Source organism: Amblyraja radiata, chromosome 6, assembly GCF_010909765.2.
Source record: "Amblyraja radiata isolate CabotCenter1 chromosome 6, sAmbRad1.1.pri, whole genome shotgun sequence".
NCBI lineage: Eukaryota > Metazoa > Chordata > Chondrichthyes > Rajiformes > Rajidae > Amblyraja > Amblyraja radiata.
In genome coordinates, this window is record NC_045961.1 from 28539724 (window position 1) to 28552917 (window position 13194).

General features: G+C 46.5%; 1 protein-coding gene across 2 annotated transcripts in view; it reads right to left on the bottom strand.

Moving 5' to 3' along the window:
- The window catches only part of LOC116974182 (tetraspanin-33-like), a 29717-nt gene that overhangs the window by 12133 nt on the left and 4390 nt on the right, over positions 1–13194 (bottom strand). Inside the window, exons 1-4 of one of the 2 annotated variants that reach the window (XM_033022387.1) lie at positions 11494–11575; positions 3967–4024; positions 3539–3666; positions 2353–2427 (exon numbers count right to left, since the gene is read on the bottom strand). In XM_033022387.1, the coding sequence (XP_032878278.1) occupies positions 2353–2427; positions 3539–3666; positions 3967–4009 (246 nt within the window). In that variant the 5' untranslated portion in view covers positions 4010–4024; positions 11494–11575. Of the gene's footprint in view, positions 1–2352; positions 2428–3538; positions 3667–3966; positions 4025–11493; positions 11576–13194 lie in introns of those variants that run through there. The other variant, XM_033022386.1, reaches the window with a different exon arrangement.

The following is a 13194-nucleotide window of genomic DNA, read 5'->3' on the forward strand; positions in this document are numbered from 1 at the left end:
GCGAAGGAAATAGGCAACGTTTCGGGACGAAACGTTGCCTATTTCCTTCGCTCCATAGATGCTGCTACACCCGCTGAGTTTCTCCAGCATTTTTGTGTACCTTTGAGATTTGATACAGAGCAGGTTGGCACTGTTGCAGAGAGAGGTCTGGCGTGCACGTGCTGACATGTGGTGTGGCATGAATCTTAGGTCGGATGTTACAACAATTTGAGAAATTGCTTGATCCGCTCAGTATTTCCAACACTTTGATTCTATTCCAAGAAATTTCCACAGTTTAAATGTCAGGGAAAAAAGGAAAGAAACCTGGTCCCACTATAACAAAACATCAGGAACCCATTGGATTATTGTAAAAATCTTTCAGGCTTTTTAAATCCGTTCACAGAACAGAATCTCGAGCGTTGCCCTGCTCTGCTCCTGTCCCACAGGCAACTCATATCCAGCTGCTGAGGTGGCTGGGCCAATGAAAGGCAGTTGTGCCTTCTTCAGGGCACTTGGTGACCTCAATGGCACCTCATCCTGAGAATGGACAAGACATCTAAGTGCCTGCAGGTTTGAGCACAAGTGTCAGGGAGCACTTGAAGTTCTCTCAGGGATTTGGCCACCAGCTGCAGCAGCCACTTCCTTGCAATCAGCAACATGGTGGGTGACAGAGGGGTGCAGCAGATGGTGCAGCAGGTTCAATCCTGACTGCCAGTGTTGTCTCCATGCGGATTGCACATTCTCCCTGGAATCACGAATGATCCCAGCCCAAGACCCACTGGCTAGTAGGTTAATTAGCCTCTGTAAATGTCCCCTACTGTAGGGAGTAGTAGGAACATAGGGCATGTGTGCGTGAATCTGTTTTACAGAAATGTGGGGGAAAGGAGACCGGGTCTCAATGGACCAAACATTCTTTGTCAGAAACAAATGAGACAATTAGCGCAAGTATATAAAGGTGCTGCGGCGGTACGAATATATCAATTAAACTATGATTTATTCCATCAAAATACCCCACTGTTTTGATGTTGTGACCAATCAATTTCCAATTTAACAAATAATTAAAATGTATAAAATTTACATATTCAAAATTCTAAAAATAATATAACAAAAAACGTACAAACATACACACCACATTGTAGGAAAACTAAATAATGACATTGAAATGCACAGCCTTTTGATCTCACAGTTCACAGTGCACCTTTTATGTAATAAAACTGACAAAAATCAAAGTATAAAAACTGAATTTCTAAAAAATGTGAAAATCTCACGAAAGCTGAAGACTGCTTTCCATTGTGAGTTTCACCGAACAGCCACCACCATTGTAGCACAGCGCACTGTAGACACATCTAACCATGTGACAATAAGAATAAACAAAACTAAATCCATCCCCTTTTATGATAACATTAGAATGAAACAGATGTGTGCATTTGCATTTCTCCCTAAAGCACAATTCCCGACACTCCCCTCCTCACCCTCCTTGCAATGCACCACACTCCTCATCACTTGATTCCTTCCAAGCTGAAATCCCAAATTGTGTCAAATGATCACAATTCCTCTCACCTCATTGATCCTATTGCTCCACACTCTGTCTGCCTCATGAACCAGAAATCTAAACACAGAGGGAAGCTGTTCAATCTACCGTCTCCAAGGCAACTGAAAATGGAGCAGACTGCACAGATCTCAAACTGTAATCAAATGTTGATCGCCCACAATAAGTGCTCCCTCCCCCATCAAGCAGTAAGCATCTAATCTTCGGCATTATCAATATTTATTTTCTATTATTCCTGTTAAAATCGAGATTAGTTTAATTTGGCATCAAGTCCAGCATGGACACTGTGGGCCGAAGGGCCTGTTCCTAAGCCGTACTGTTCTATGTAATCTATTGACCACTTTGTAGGGAAATCAATGGTGAACACGGAACGCTTCACAATTTATGCACCTGGATTAAAATCTTCCGTCAGTTCTAAAAGGCCTAACTGAATCAATCTTCCCTCACAGTTAAACCAACTGCAAACAGAGGAAATGTCTCCCACTTCTCTGCACTGAGACGCTACACACCCTCGCTCTGCTGCCTGCCTTGTTATTTATAAATTCCTATGTTCATAAGTGATGGGAGTAGAATTAGGCCATTTGGCCCATCAGGCCTACTCCACCACACAATCATGGCTGATCTATCCGTCCCTCTCAACACCACTCTCCCGACTTCTCGCCTTAACCCCTGACACCCGTATTAATCAAGAATTTAAATAAATTAAAAAATTATATAGCCACAAATCCTCAACAGTTGTGCCAAACAGTTTACAGCAACATCGTGTTTTTTGTTCCATTTAATAGAAAACTGGTACAAAATGTCACTAAGAAAAGCAGTCATACCTTATCTGAAAAGACAAAGCCCAGGACCCCAGCAACCAATTGTAGCAAAAATACCAGCGTCAGGCAGATGGAGAACTAGAGGGGAACAAAATCAAGATCAAGATCAGCAGAAATAGCAGCAGAGAGGAGGGGAGGGGGTGGGGACCAGCTATCCGATGTTGTCCATCAGCAATAATTGCTGGTTTAAAATTGGTCCGCGAACAGCTCTTGTAATGGACACCCACAAGTTGCTCCTGTCTTGCATGTATGGGGGGGGGGGGGGGGGGGGGGGGGGGGAGTGCAGGCCACTTGTGGGGAGTGTGAGATGGGGTGGTGAGGCAGAACTGGTGGACAGCTCTGAGAGGGAGTCGGGGAGGAAGGACTGCAATGAAGATGGCACGTCACTGCAGCCTAGCCACCTCACAGTCGCATCCATGCCCATTACCCAGACTCTCTCACTCCCTGCTGCAACACCTCAGTGACCAGTTACTGTCCATGACCGGCCCTCAGTGCCACGTCCCACTCGTATCCACGTCCTATCCCGAGGGCCTGCATCCAAAGGTGGCCAAAAGGAACCATAGTCCTCAACCGAGGGGATCCGAGCAACACGAGAAGCTGGGTTTTATCCCCATCCCTCACGGAGACAGTTGTCCCAGCAGTAGGGTTGCCAACTTTCTCACTCCGAAAATAGGGACAAAAGGTCAAAATAAGGGACAAATTCCCAACGGCAATTTGTTGACCGACTCAGCCATGGCTGGGTGAATGATGAGTTGGCCCGGGTGCTGGACTGCACACAAAGCTCAGTCGATGGGCCAGCTGAGGAGTTTTGGCCCGGGCCGCACGACATCGCACGCATAGTCCGTCACCCATCCAACTCATGAACCAATGGACAGCCATGAGAAGGAGGGGGGGGGTGGTGTCGGCGGTAAGCGAAGGTCCAAAGGTCGGACAACTGGCCGGACTGCCGACCGACAGGGCCACGGGCGAGGCGCTGCTGCTGCTGCACCACGTGGCCTGCACTATTTCGGGACGGGTGTGGCAGGGCCGGATGCGGCGCTCCGACCTGACAATTCCCTCGACCCGAGGAGTACCAGTCAAATACGGGACAAGGGTGAGACAAACCAATTTAGCCCAATATACGGGATGTCCTGGCTAGTACGGGGCAGTTGGCTATTCAAGCCAGCACCCAACGTTGAGTATCACTCACTGTTTGCAAGAGGCAGATGTTCTCCCGCAGGGATCCAATGCACCCACAGAAGGTGATGAGGAACATCAGCGCACCCACCACGATGAGGAGAATGGCAGGGTCCACAGCAAGACAGGCCATGGCAGCCTCTGCAAAACATGGTGCACCCGTCATCAGCCCATCCCCCTTTCAACTGCCCCCCCGGACACCATTCCCCCCCCCAGAACAAACCCCATTCCCTCCAAATTGACCCTCTTCGACAACTACATCCCAACTGCCATCCAGTTACCACGTATCATTCTCCACCTCGTAAACCCATGAAATCCCTTCATTTCACCACACCCCCAATATCCTTGACCAAACACGTCCCACTCCCCAGATTCTCCATGTCATCCCTTTACCAGAGCCCACAGACAACTGGACACTGGCAATAATTTGCTGCCACTCACCAGCATGCTTCATGACCCTGGCGTACACACCGATGGCAACCATCACCAAAGAGATGGCCTGGAAAGAGAAATACAAACATGGTCAAGGTTAGACAGAAAAATTAAACCGTAGGTCAAAACAAAACAAAGCCCCATCCCTCGAGCAACCCAGGCAGTTTGTAGTTCGGAGTTTAGTAGGAGATAGACACAGAATCCTGGACTAACTCAGCGGGTCAGGCAGCATTTCTGGAGAAAAGGAAATGGTGATTTTTCAGTCCGAGACCCTTCTTCAGTTGGAGTTCATGGTTCAATAGCCTGATGGTTGTTGGGAAGAAGGTGTCCCTGAACCTGGGTGTTACAGCTACTTCCCTTGATGTGCCATATCCATTGTACATTAATACCGGACCACGTATCACATAGACTTTAGCAGCACGAGTGCTGGTGAAACCTGGAGGAATGGATCAGTCTCAGTAAGAACATGTTGAGTCGGCCAAGGGAACACATTTCCCATATTAACATCAGAAGGAGCAACAGGTGTACAGAGCTGGGTGGAATCAAAGGAAAATCCTAGCGACTGGGATTTATTTGGATGGGATCTCCGAAGTCTGGTTTAGCCACTGGAATTTTCTTCAACATATTATCTACCTGCTTCGGAGAAGACATAATGCTCAAAAGCTCACATCTGGGCATTGTCGATAAATGATTCAGCAGTGGGAAGATTAACAATAGCCAGCATCTCCCAATGTAGAACATGTTTCTAATGAAAGGTTGCAGACTGGAAATTTTTGAGCATCTCCTTCTCCACAGATGCTGCACGTTGAGAGTACTGTAATGTGGAAGACGACCACAAATATACGAACAAAGCAACAATGAGATGAATTGACAGGAAACGTATTCTGGGTGTTGCCTTGTCACTATTGTAGCTGAGCAGTATATGCTGACCGGTATTGAGCACTGACACCTTAATTACTCAGATCGATCACCCAAAGGATCTAGACTTGCCCCCTCGTATTTCCTGTCTTCATGCTGACCCCTGGTGATGCCACAGAGCGCAGTTTCCACGCATACACTGACATAAAGCCAGCTCGCTCTCGCCTCTCCTCATCCCTCCACCATCTTAAAGTGTCACGACAGCCAGCAACTTGCTCCAATGCACACACGTCTGATCCATTCTCCCCATTGCACCCTTTTAGGCCAGACTTGAGCCCAAGGTGAGCTGCCCGTCACAAGTCTGCAGGATCGCAGAGTTCCACATTGAACATTCACTGCCTCAGTACATCTACTGCTCAATCCCTCACCAAAGCCTAGTAAGTCGAGACATTTTACTCCAACACACCCCACCCTACAAACTGTAAATGTGAAGCCATCAAAATTATACTGCACTATCCCATCTCACACCATCCCATTCACGCACCACCTCTGCACGCACAAACCTGCATCGTTTAGTTTAGAGATACAGCGCGGAAACAGGCCCTTCGGCTCATCCAGTCCGCACCAACCGGCGATCCCCGCACATCAACACTACCCTGCACGTACTGGGAACAATTTTGCATTTATACCAAGCCAATTAACCTACAAACCTGTACATCGTTGGAGTGTGGGAGGAAACCAAAGATGTCGGGGAAAACTCACACAGGTCACAGAGCGAACGTACAAACTTGATACAGACAGCACCCGTAGTCGGGATCGAACCCGGGTCTCTGGTGCTGTAAGGCAGCAACTCTCCCGCTGTGCCACTGTGTCACCCTTGAATGTTAACGAATCATTTAATCAGCTCATGCATTCTATCTTTGCAACATTTTCCAAACTTGAATCCAGAGGCATTTGTGCTCCTCCATTTCCAATCACTGGATATCCCATTTTAATTATTTCATCCTTGGCAACTCTACCAAAGCCTCATCATGTGGAATTCCCTTCCTAAAACCCTCTACCAGATTGAATATAATAGAAAACACTAAAAATACTCAGCATGTCAATGAGTATCCACGGGGAGAGAAACTCATTACGTCTTAGATTTTTGGTATCTGCAATATTTTGCTGTGAATTTCACTCTATTTCACAACCGTTCACTCATCAATTTATTATTATTATTATTATTATTATTATTATTATTAAGTAAAAGGTTGAAAACATTAGCGATGCAGTGGTACTTAATTTCGATTTTTTTTTAAATCACATTAAAACCACCATTCTTCCCCAGCTCAAACAGCAAACTTTATTTGATAAAAGTCCTGGTATGTTGAATTAAAAAAACCCACTTGTTATGCACCCGGGATTCACAGGATATTCAGATGGAAACTGAACTAGTGTAGGAAGGAACTGCAGATGCTGGGTTAAACCGGATAGACACAAAATGCTGGAGTAACTCAGCGGGACAGGCAGCATCTCTAGAGAGAACAGAATCAGTGATTGCCTTGATGGAAAAACCACAAACGTCAAGCCTGATTAGACCTGTTTTTCTGTGAGACTGGGAGATTCTAAGACTGTCGTGCCAGGTTAAAGATCTGTGAGATTCTATGCTGAGAGATACCTGGCCCCACCACTTGTTCATCACTCCAACATCATGAGAAACAATCCTGTCAAAGACAAACCATCAGTTCCAGTCCCAATGGGGGAACTAACGCACTCTCTCAAGGACCGAGTCAGTCATTAAACTGCCTCGTTCCAACTTGCTGCGGGACCTGTCAGGACCAGCAACAACTACAATACAAACCGTTCACCTCCCCCAACTCTGGCCAGCTGCCAGCGAGCCATATGTACCAGTCCGATGGATTATATTTGGGCTGACAGGGACCAATTGCGGATTGCAGTAACACAATCCTAACCGTTTTGGGGGAAAAAAGCCTCTAAATGTTTTGTTTCACTGAAACACAAAGATTAAGGGCAACGTTGGCGCGTGCTGTAGTAGTGTGGATTAAGATTGTGTTGCAACTGTCGAGCAGATGCTGGCTGGAGAGAGCGGGGAGTGTATCCAGATAGCTGTCCTCCTTTAATTTGAGGGGCACAAATAAAATCCCTTGCCGTCAACACTACGGAAATGGTATGTTGTGAGAGACGTCGTGAAGAGACATCTCCCAGAATCGACATTCCCTCACCACCCAAGAAATCTCTTCCCAATAGTGGGAGAGATGGCCACTCCCTTAATGCTGGTGGGAGTCTCCCCAGCAATAACTCCCAGCACTGGGGGAACTGGCCACCCCCACATGGTGCAGGCAATCCATTAGAACTAACATTTTCCCAGTTTGTAAACCCACTAAATTAGTTTCATTCATATTAGAGATACAGCGAGGATACAGGCCAGTTGAGGTTTGTAGGAAGGAACTGCAAATGATGGTTGACACAGAAGAGACACACAAATAGCTGGAGTAACTCAGCGGGACAGGTAGAGAAGGAATGGGTGACGTTTTGGGTCAAGACCATTCTCCAGGCCAGTTGACCCATTGAGTCCGCGCCGGCGATCCCTGTACACTAGCACTATCCGACACACAGGGGACAACTTACAATTTTTACCAAAGCCAATTAACGTTCAAGCCTGTACGTCCTTGGAGTGTGGGAGGAAACCGGAGCACCTGGGGAATGCCCACGTGGTCACGGGGAGAACATGCAAACTCCATACAGACAGCAGCCATAGACAGGATCGAACACGGGTCTCTGGCGCTGTAAGGCAGTGGCTCTACTGCTGCGCCACTGTGCCGCCCATAACTCACAGAACTTAGTTTAGTTTCGAGATACAGCATGGAGACAGGCCCTACCGTCTACCAAGTCCACGCTGGCCATTGATCACCCATTTACATTAGTTCTATGTTATCTCACCTTCCCACACTACCTACAAAACCTGCACATCTTTGGGATGTGAGAGGAAACCGGAGCACTCGGAAATAAAGCCTATGTGGTCACAGATAAAATGTGCAAACTCCACACAGACAGCAACCAAGGTCAGGATTGAACCCGGGTCTCCAGTGGTCTGTGGCAGTCGCTCTACCAGCTGTGCCACTGTGCCGCCCTGTTATTGCATTGTGTATTTCCACAAAGTAGGAGGCAGTTCTGTCTCCTGAACCACTATTGCTATTGGGTTTGTTCATGGCTGATATCGCCAGGGAGCTCCCTGTAGAGGAGGCTTGTGGTTTAACAGTTAATACAAGGCCACTGGCTGTGATCTCCAGGTCCGGCATGTTTACACATGCTTTAAAGAAAATTCCTGGGATTCCCAAAGTTTCAGCTGAGTCCAAGCCTGTTCTGTCCTGACATTCAAAACCTTCCGATAAATCAGTATCAACAAGGGAACTGGGTGAAAAAAAGACTGTGGAAGCACACAAGAGCAAGACCAGCATTGACGTCTTGTTCTCAGGACCTCAGGCACGAGTGCCTGACAAAGAAGAGTGGCCTTTGAAAGGCTATTACCATAAGTGCATGATAGCTTGTGCACAGCATGATCCCACGGAATAATATTGTACAGACCGTCCCCCTGGGTTAAGTACTCCCTGCCCAGGTACACCCCAACATACAAATGAGCTCCCATATTGTTATTAGACTTGATATCCAATGTGCACACATGCATTCATTCCAATGGAGAGCAGAACTAGTCACCCCTCTCTCCATTGCTAGCAATTGCCATTTATCATTCTTGTATGATTTTGAACTCATTCACAAAACATGGAGGTGCAGGTCCCATATTGAATGATTTTCATCTTGCTATCCAACTTATGGACAAAAATTAACTTGTGGACCTTTGTAAAAATGGAACCCATTCGTTACCTGGGACAGGCTGGAATGACCCAAATCTGTTCTTAAAAGATTGCATTGATTGATGAAGATTACCCAGCTCTTCTTCTCAAGATATTGCCCTTTACCCAAATAGTCTGCACCTCGCTTCAACACTCCAACAGTCACCAATGCAATCAGAGCTGTGGTCTGCGGGTGGTTCACAAGATCTGGAGTGGGACATGGCAGACAACCCTCTGAGTTGGAGACAAGAGCTCAGCCTTACTGACTCGACACTAAGCATCCAGTTTGACATCTCCATCTTCGGTCTCATTAGAAGTTGGAAGCCCGCTGGTCAGCAAACCCAAACTCTGGAGGAGCAAGGTATCTTGAAACAAATGCAAACTGGTTGGATTAAATAAGCTTGCAGAGTTAGCGTGGGAGGACCTGCTTATGAAGCATTTCCCCTGCATTCTCCTACCATCCTTAGCCCTAGGCTGCAAGGCCTCCCTGCATTGATTCCCTTCTCAATCTTTCAACCTTCATGCACTGGTAATCAACAAAAAAAAGTTTCATTCTTTAATAAAGAGTGCAGTTGCCCCCAGAAACCATCACCCTCCCATTCCACACGCAGCCAGCCCTGTGACATTGGCCGGCAGTCGGAGTCTCCACTGTTTCTTATTCCCAACACATCAGCAGCCCGTGCAACTAATGAAGCTGCTGCCAAACATACTGTGCATGAAATCAGAGGCCAAGCTCCAACTCACAATACACCCATCTACTGCAGAGTTTGAATCAAGAGAAAGCCTGAATATCACAACACACAGAAGTAAAAGTACCTCAAGTTTCTTACCAGTATCTTGAATACGTTTCCTACTCTATTTTCCGTATCCGTACTCAATGCTTCCTACAATCAATACACCAGACTGACTTACTTTCACCCCCAACAGCAAACTGTGTATACAGTGTATAACAAGTTTAAAGATACAGCATAGCAGCAGGTCCTTGGGCCCAGCAAGTCAACGCCAAATATCGATCACCTCTTTACACTAGTTCTATGTTAAACCACTGTCTCACCCGCTACCTGCTCACCAATGACAATTTACAGAGGCCAATTAACCTACAACCCGGGATGTGGGAAAAACCGGAGCACCCGGAGAAAACCCACGTGTTCACAGGGAGAACATACATCGACACGGGCAGCACCCGGGGTCAGGATCGAACCCGAGTCTGGAACACTGCAAGGCAGCGGCTCTACCAGCTATGCCAGTGCTGCCTTAACAGCGGTGGGATCATTCTGCGCCCTACGATGAATATGGTCCAGCACAGTGAATTTTCAGCGATATCACACAGGTGGGATGATGGGGATCCGGGGAGAAAGATCAGGACCACATTGGGACATTAGTCTCCAAGATTGAAGATTCACAGCTCAGCAGATTCAAAGGTCAGTTAGGTTCACCTCCCACCTTCACTGGAATACCCAAGGGATTAAAGTTGTAAGGTTAAAGGACTTCCTTGCCAGTCTCTACTGTGCCGAAATGAGGTAGCCATGTGTAGCACGTGGAGGAACGAGCCGTGCTTTGACATAGACACCAACATTAGGCAGGCTGGCAGCTCATCAGGATTGCCATCATAAGGAATATGCTCCTTCACAAATTCCCCCAAACACATCTGAAGAGACATCCCATACTTCAGTATCCTGCTTCTCCCAGAGGAAGTCCCAAGTCCCCACTTCGCCTTGCGGAGATTTAAGGTGAAGATGGCAATGATAAATGTTTGCTGCTATTCCAACTCTCCTGCGACAGGATTTAACCTGATCTATCCAACATAACCCAGAGCAACCCTGGGACAATGCACATTAGGTTGGGGGGAGGAGGGGGGGCGCGGGGGTAGTCGAAGAGCTAGACAGCATAAAAACAGGCCCTTTGGCCAAACTTAATGACATAAAATGCTGGAGAAAGCTCAGCGGGACAGGCAGCTTCTCTGGAGAGAAGGAATGGGTGACGTTTCGGGTCGAGGCACTTCTTCAGACTCCCAATTGTCTGTGCCTGGCCAATATTGGATTGGATTCAATTTATTGTCATTATCTCATAAAAGACGAAATGGATTTTCCTTACAGTCAAGGAACATTAAAATAAATAACAAATAAAACATATTTAAAAAAAAGCACAAACACAGAAGACCACGTCACAACATACTCCAAACATTTCCTATCAATGTAATGGCTAATAGTAATGGAACATAGTGCAATGGAGATCATGATCTCTCTTCCAGGAACAAACCTGTGGAGAGCATTCATTAAAGGGGAAACAGCCCAAAGGGGAAACCCCCCGCTCCAGGATCAAACCCAGGTCTCTGGCACAGTGAGGCAGTGGGCACACCAGTGCTAAAGCTGATGCAGGCAATAATAGCTGTTATACAACAATGATTTTTAATGCACACTTAAATTAGCTGTATTGGACAATGTGAATGAAGCTGAAAACGAAAGTATTTGAACTGCATGAAATTGCTCATCCATTCAATCAGCTCATCATCAACATACAAACTCTCACTATCCTTGCCTTTGTCCCATACCCTTGTCTAGTAAAAGTCGATCTACTGCAACATTGCATTTACCAATTAACCACCTGTCTTAATCATTTTATCACAGAAAAGGCTTTCAGAATTTCAAAGTGGTCACTTTGGGGAAGAGAACTTTAGTACAGCACACCTGAACAATCAGCACTCGATTCCCTTCCACAGGAACTCAGCCATCTGAAGAAATAGTTAAAGAGAAACTTAAACATCTCAACCAGGTCACCCTTCTATGTTTCACAGGAACTACGAGCCAAGTCTATGCAAGCTAACCTCTTAACTCTCTCCATCCCCGATGTCATTCCAGTGTGCACACTCCAAGCCCGACACATCCTCACTCAGCTGCCATGCCCTGAACTAAACACAATAGGCTCAAACCAGAGTTTTTAACAAGTGAAATGTGATTTGCATCGTGGTCCCCAGGGGAAAGCATTGAACAGGTGTCCAGTTTCAAGTTCCTGCACAAGTGCCCATCAATAAGTGCAAGTTTCCCCCTCAGACCCAGTCATTGAGCGATACTCTCAGATTACAACTCCTGCTTCCTTCAACTCCCAGGTCATTTTGGGGGGGGTGTGTGTGTGTGTGTGTGTGTGTGTGTGTGTGTGTGTGTGTGTGTGTGTGTGTGTGTGTGTGTGTGCGCATGTGCGTGTGTGTGTGCGTGTGCGCGTGTGTGTGTGTGATGAAGTGATTGGTCAGGGAAAAATAAAGTGGCAAAAATGTTTTCTCTTCTCTGGTTATATTTGTTTCACCGCTCCCCTCCCCTCCTTCCCAAACGACAAAGCTCAAGCTAGCAGATAGCCCGCATCTCTCTCAGTGCTCACAGCCAGTGGGTTGAGACATTTGACGTCAAGTCCAAGAGAAGAACAGACAGCATTGTTGTGAAACAATGGGAAATATTACAAGCCTGACGTTGAGGAGGTTGGCAGCTGGAATCAGGCATTTACTGTTTCCGACAGGGAGGGGGAAAAAAAGACACACTGGTTACATGAGCTGGAAATAAAATAGCATTTTGGTAACAAGTTTCATGACCCATGAGTTTCTCCAGTGCCTTAAAGCTGATGCATAATTTTTAAATGCCTGAAGATAGAAACCACTGCACCACATGGGCAAATACAATTAGGCCATTCAGCCCATCGAGTCTACTCCATTCGATCACGGCTCTCAACCTCATTCTCCATAACCTTTGACACCCATACTAATCTAATCTCTGGCTAAAGAAATTCCCCCTCAGTTTTGGTCTCCAAATCTGAGGAAGGATATTATTGCCATAGAGGAAGTGCAGAGAAGGTTCACCAGACTGATTCCTGGGATGTCAGGACTGTCTTATGAAGAAAGACTGGATAGACTTGGTTTATACTCTCTAGAATTTAGGAGATTGAGAGGGGATCTTATAGAAACGTACAAAATTCTTAAGGGGTTGGACAGGCTAGATGCAGGAAGATTGCTCCCGATGTTGGGGAAGTCCAGGACAAGGGGTCACAGCTTAAGGATAAGGGGGAAATCCTTTAAAACCGAGATGAGAAGAACTTTTTTCACACAGAGAGTGGTGAATCTGTGGAATTCTCTGCCACAGAAGGTAGTTGAGGCCAGTTCATTGGCTATATTTAAGAGGGAGTTAGATGTGGCCCTGGTGGCTAAAGGGATCAGAGGCTATGGAGAGAAGGCAGGTACAGGATACTGAGTTGGATGATCAGCCATGATCATATTGAATGGCGGTGCAGGCTCGAAGGGCCGAATGGCCTACTCCTGCACCTAATTTCTATGTTTCTATGTTTCTATCTCCATTCCAAAGGTACGTCCTTTTATTGTGAGGCGGTAGCCACTGGTTCTAACCTCCCCCATTGCTGGAAACATCCTTTCTACATCCACTCTATGTAGGCCTTTCATTATCCTATTACCATAACCATCTATCTTTTTATAATCTATCTCTTGTCTGAAAACGCCGTAACCTTAGTGATGAGCTACTGTTCCGGT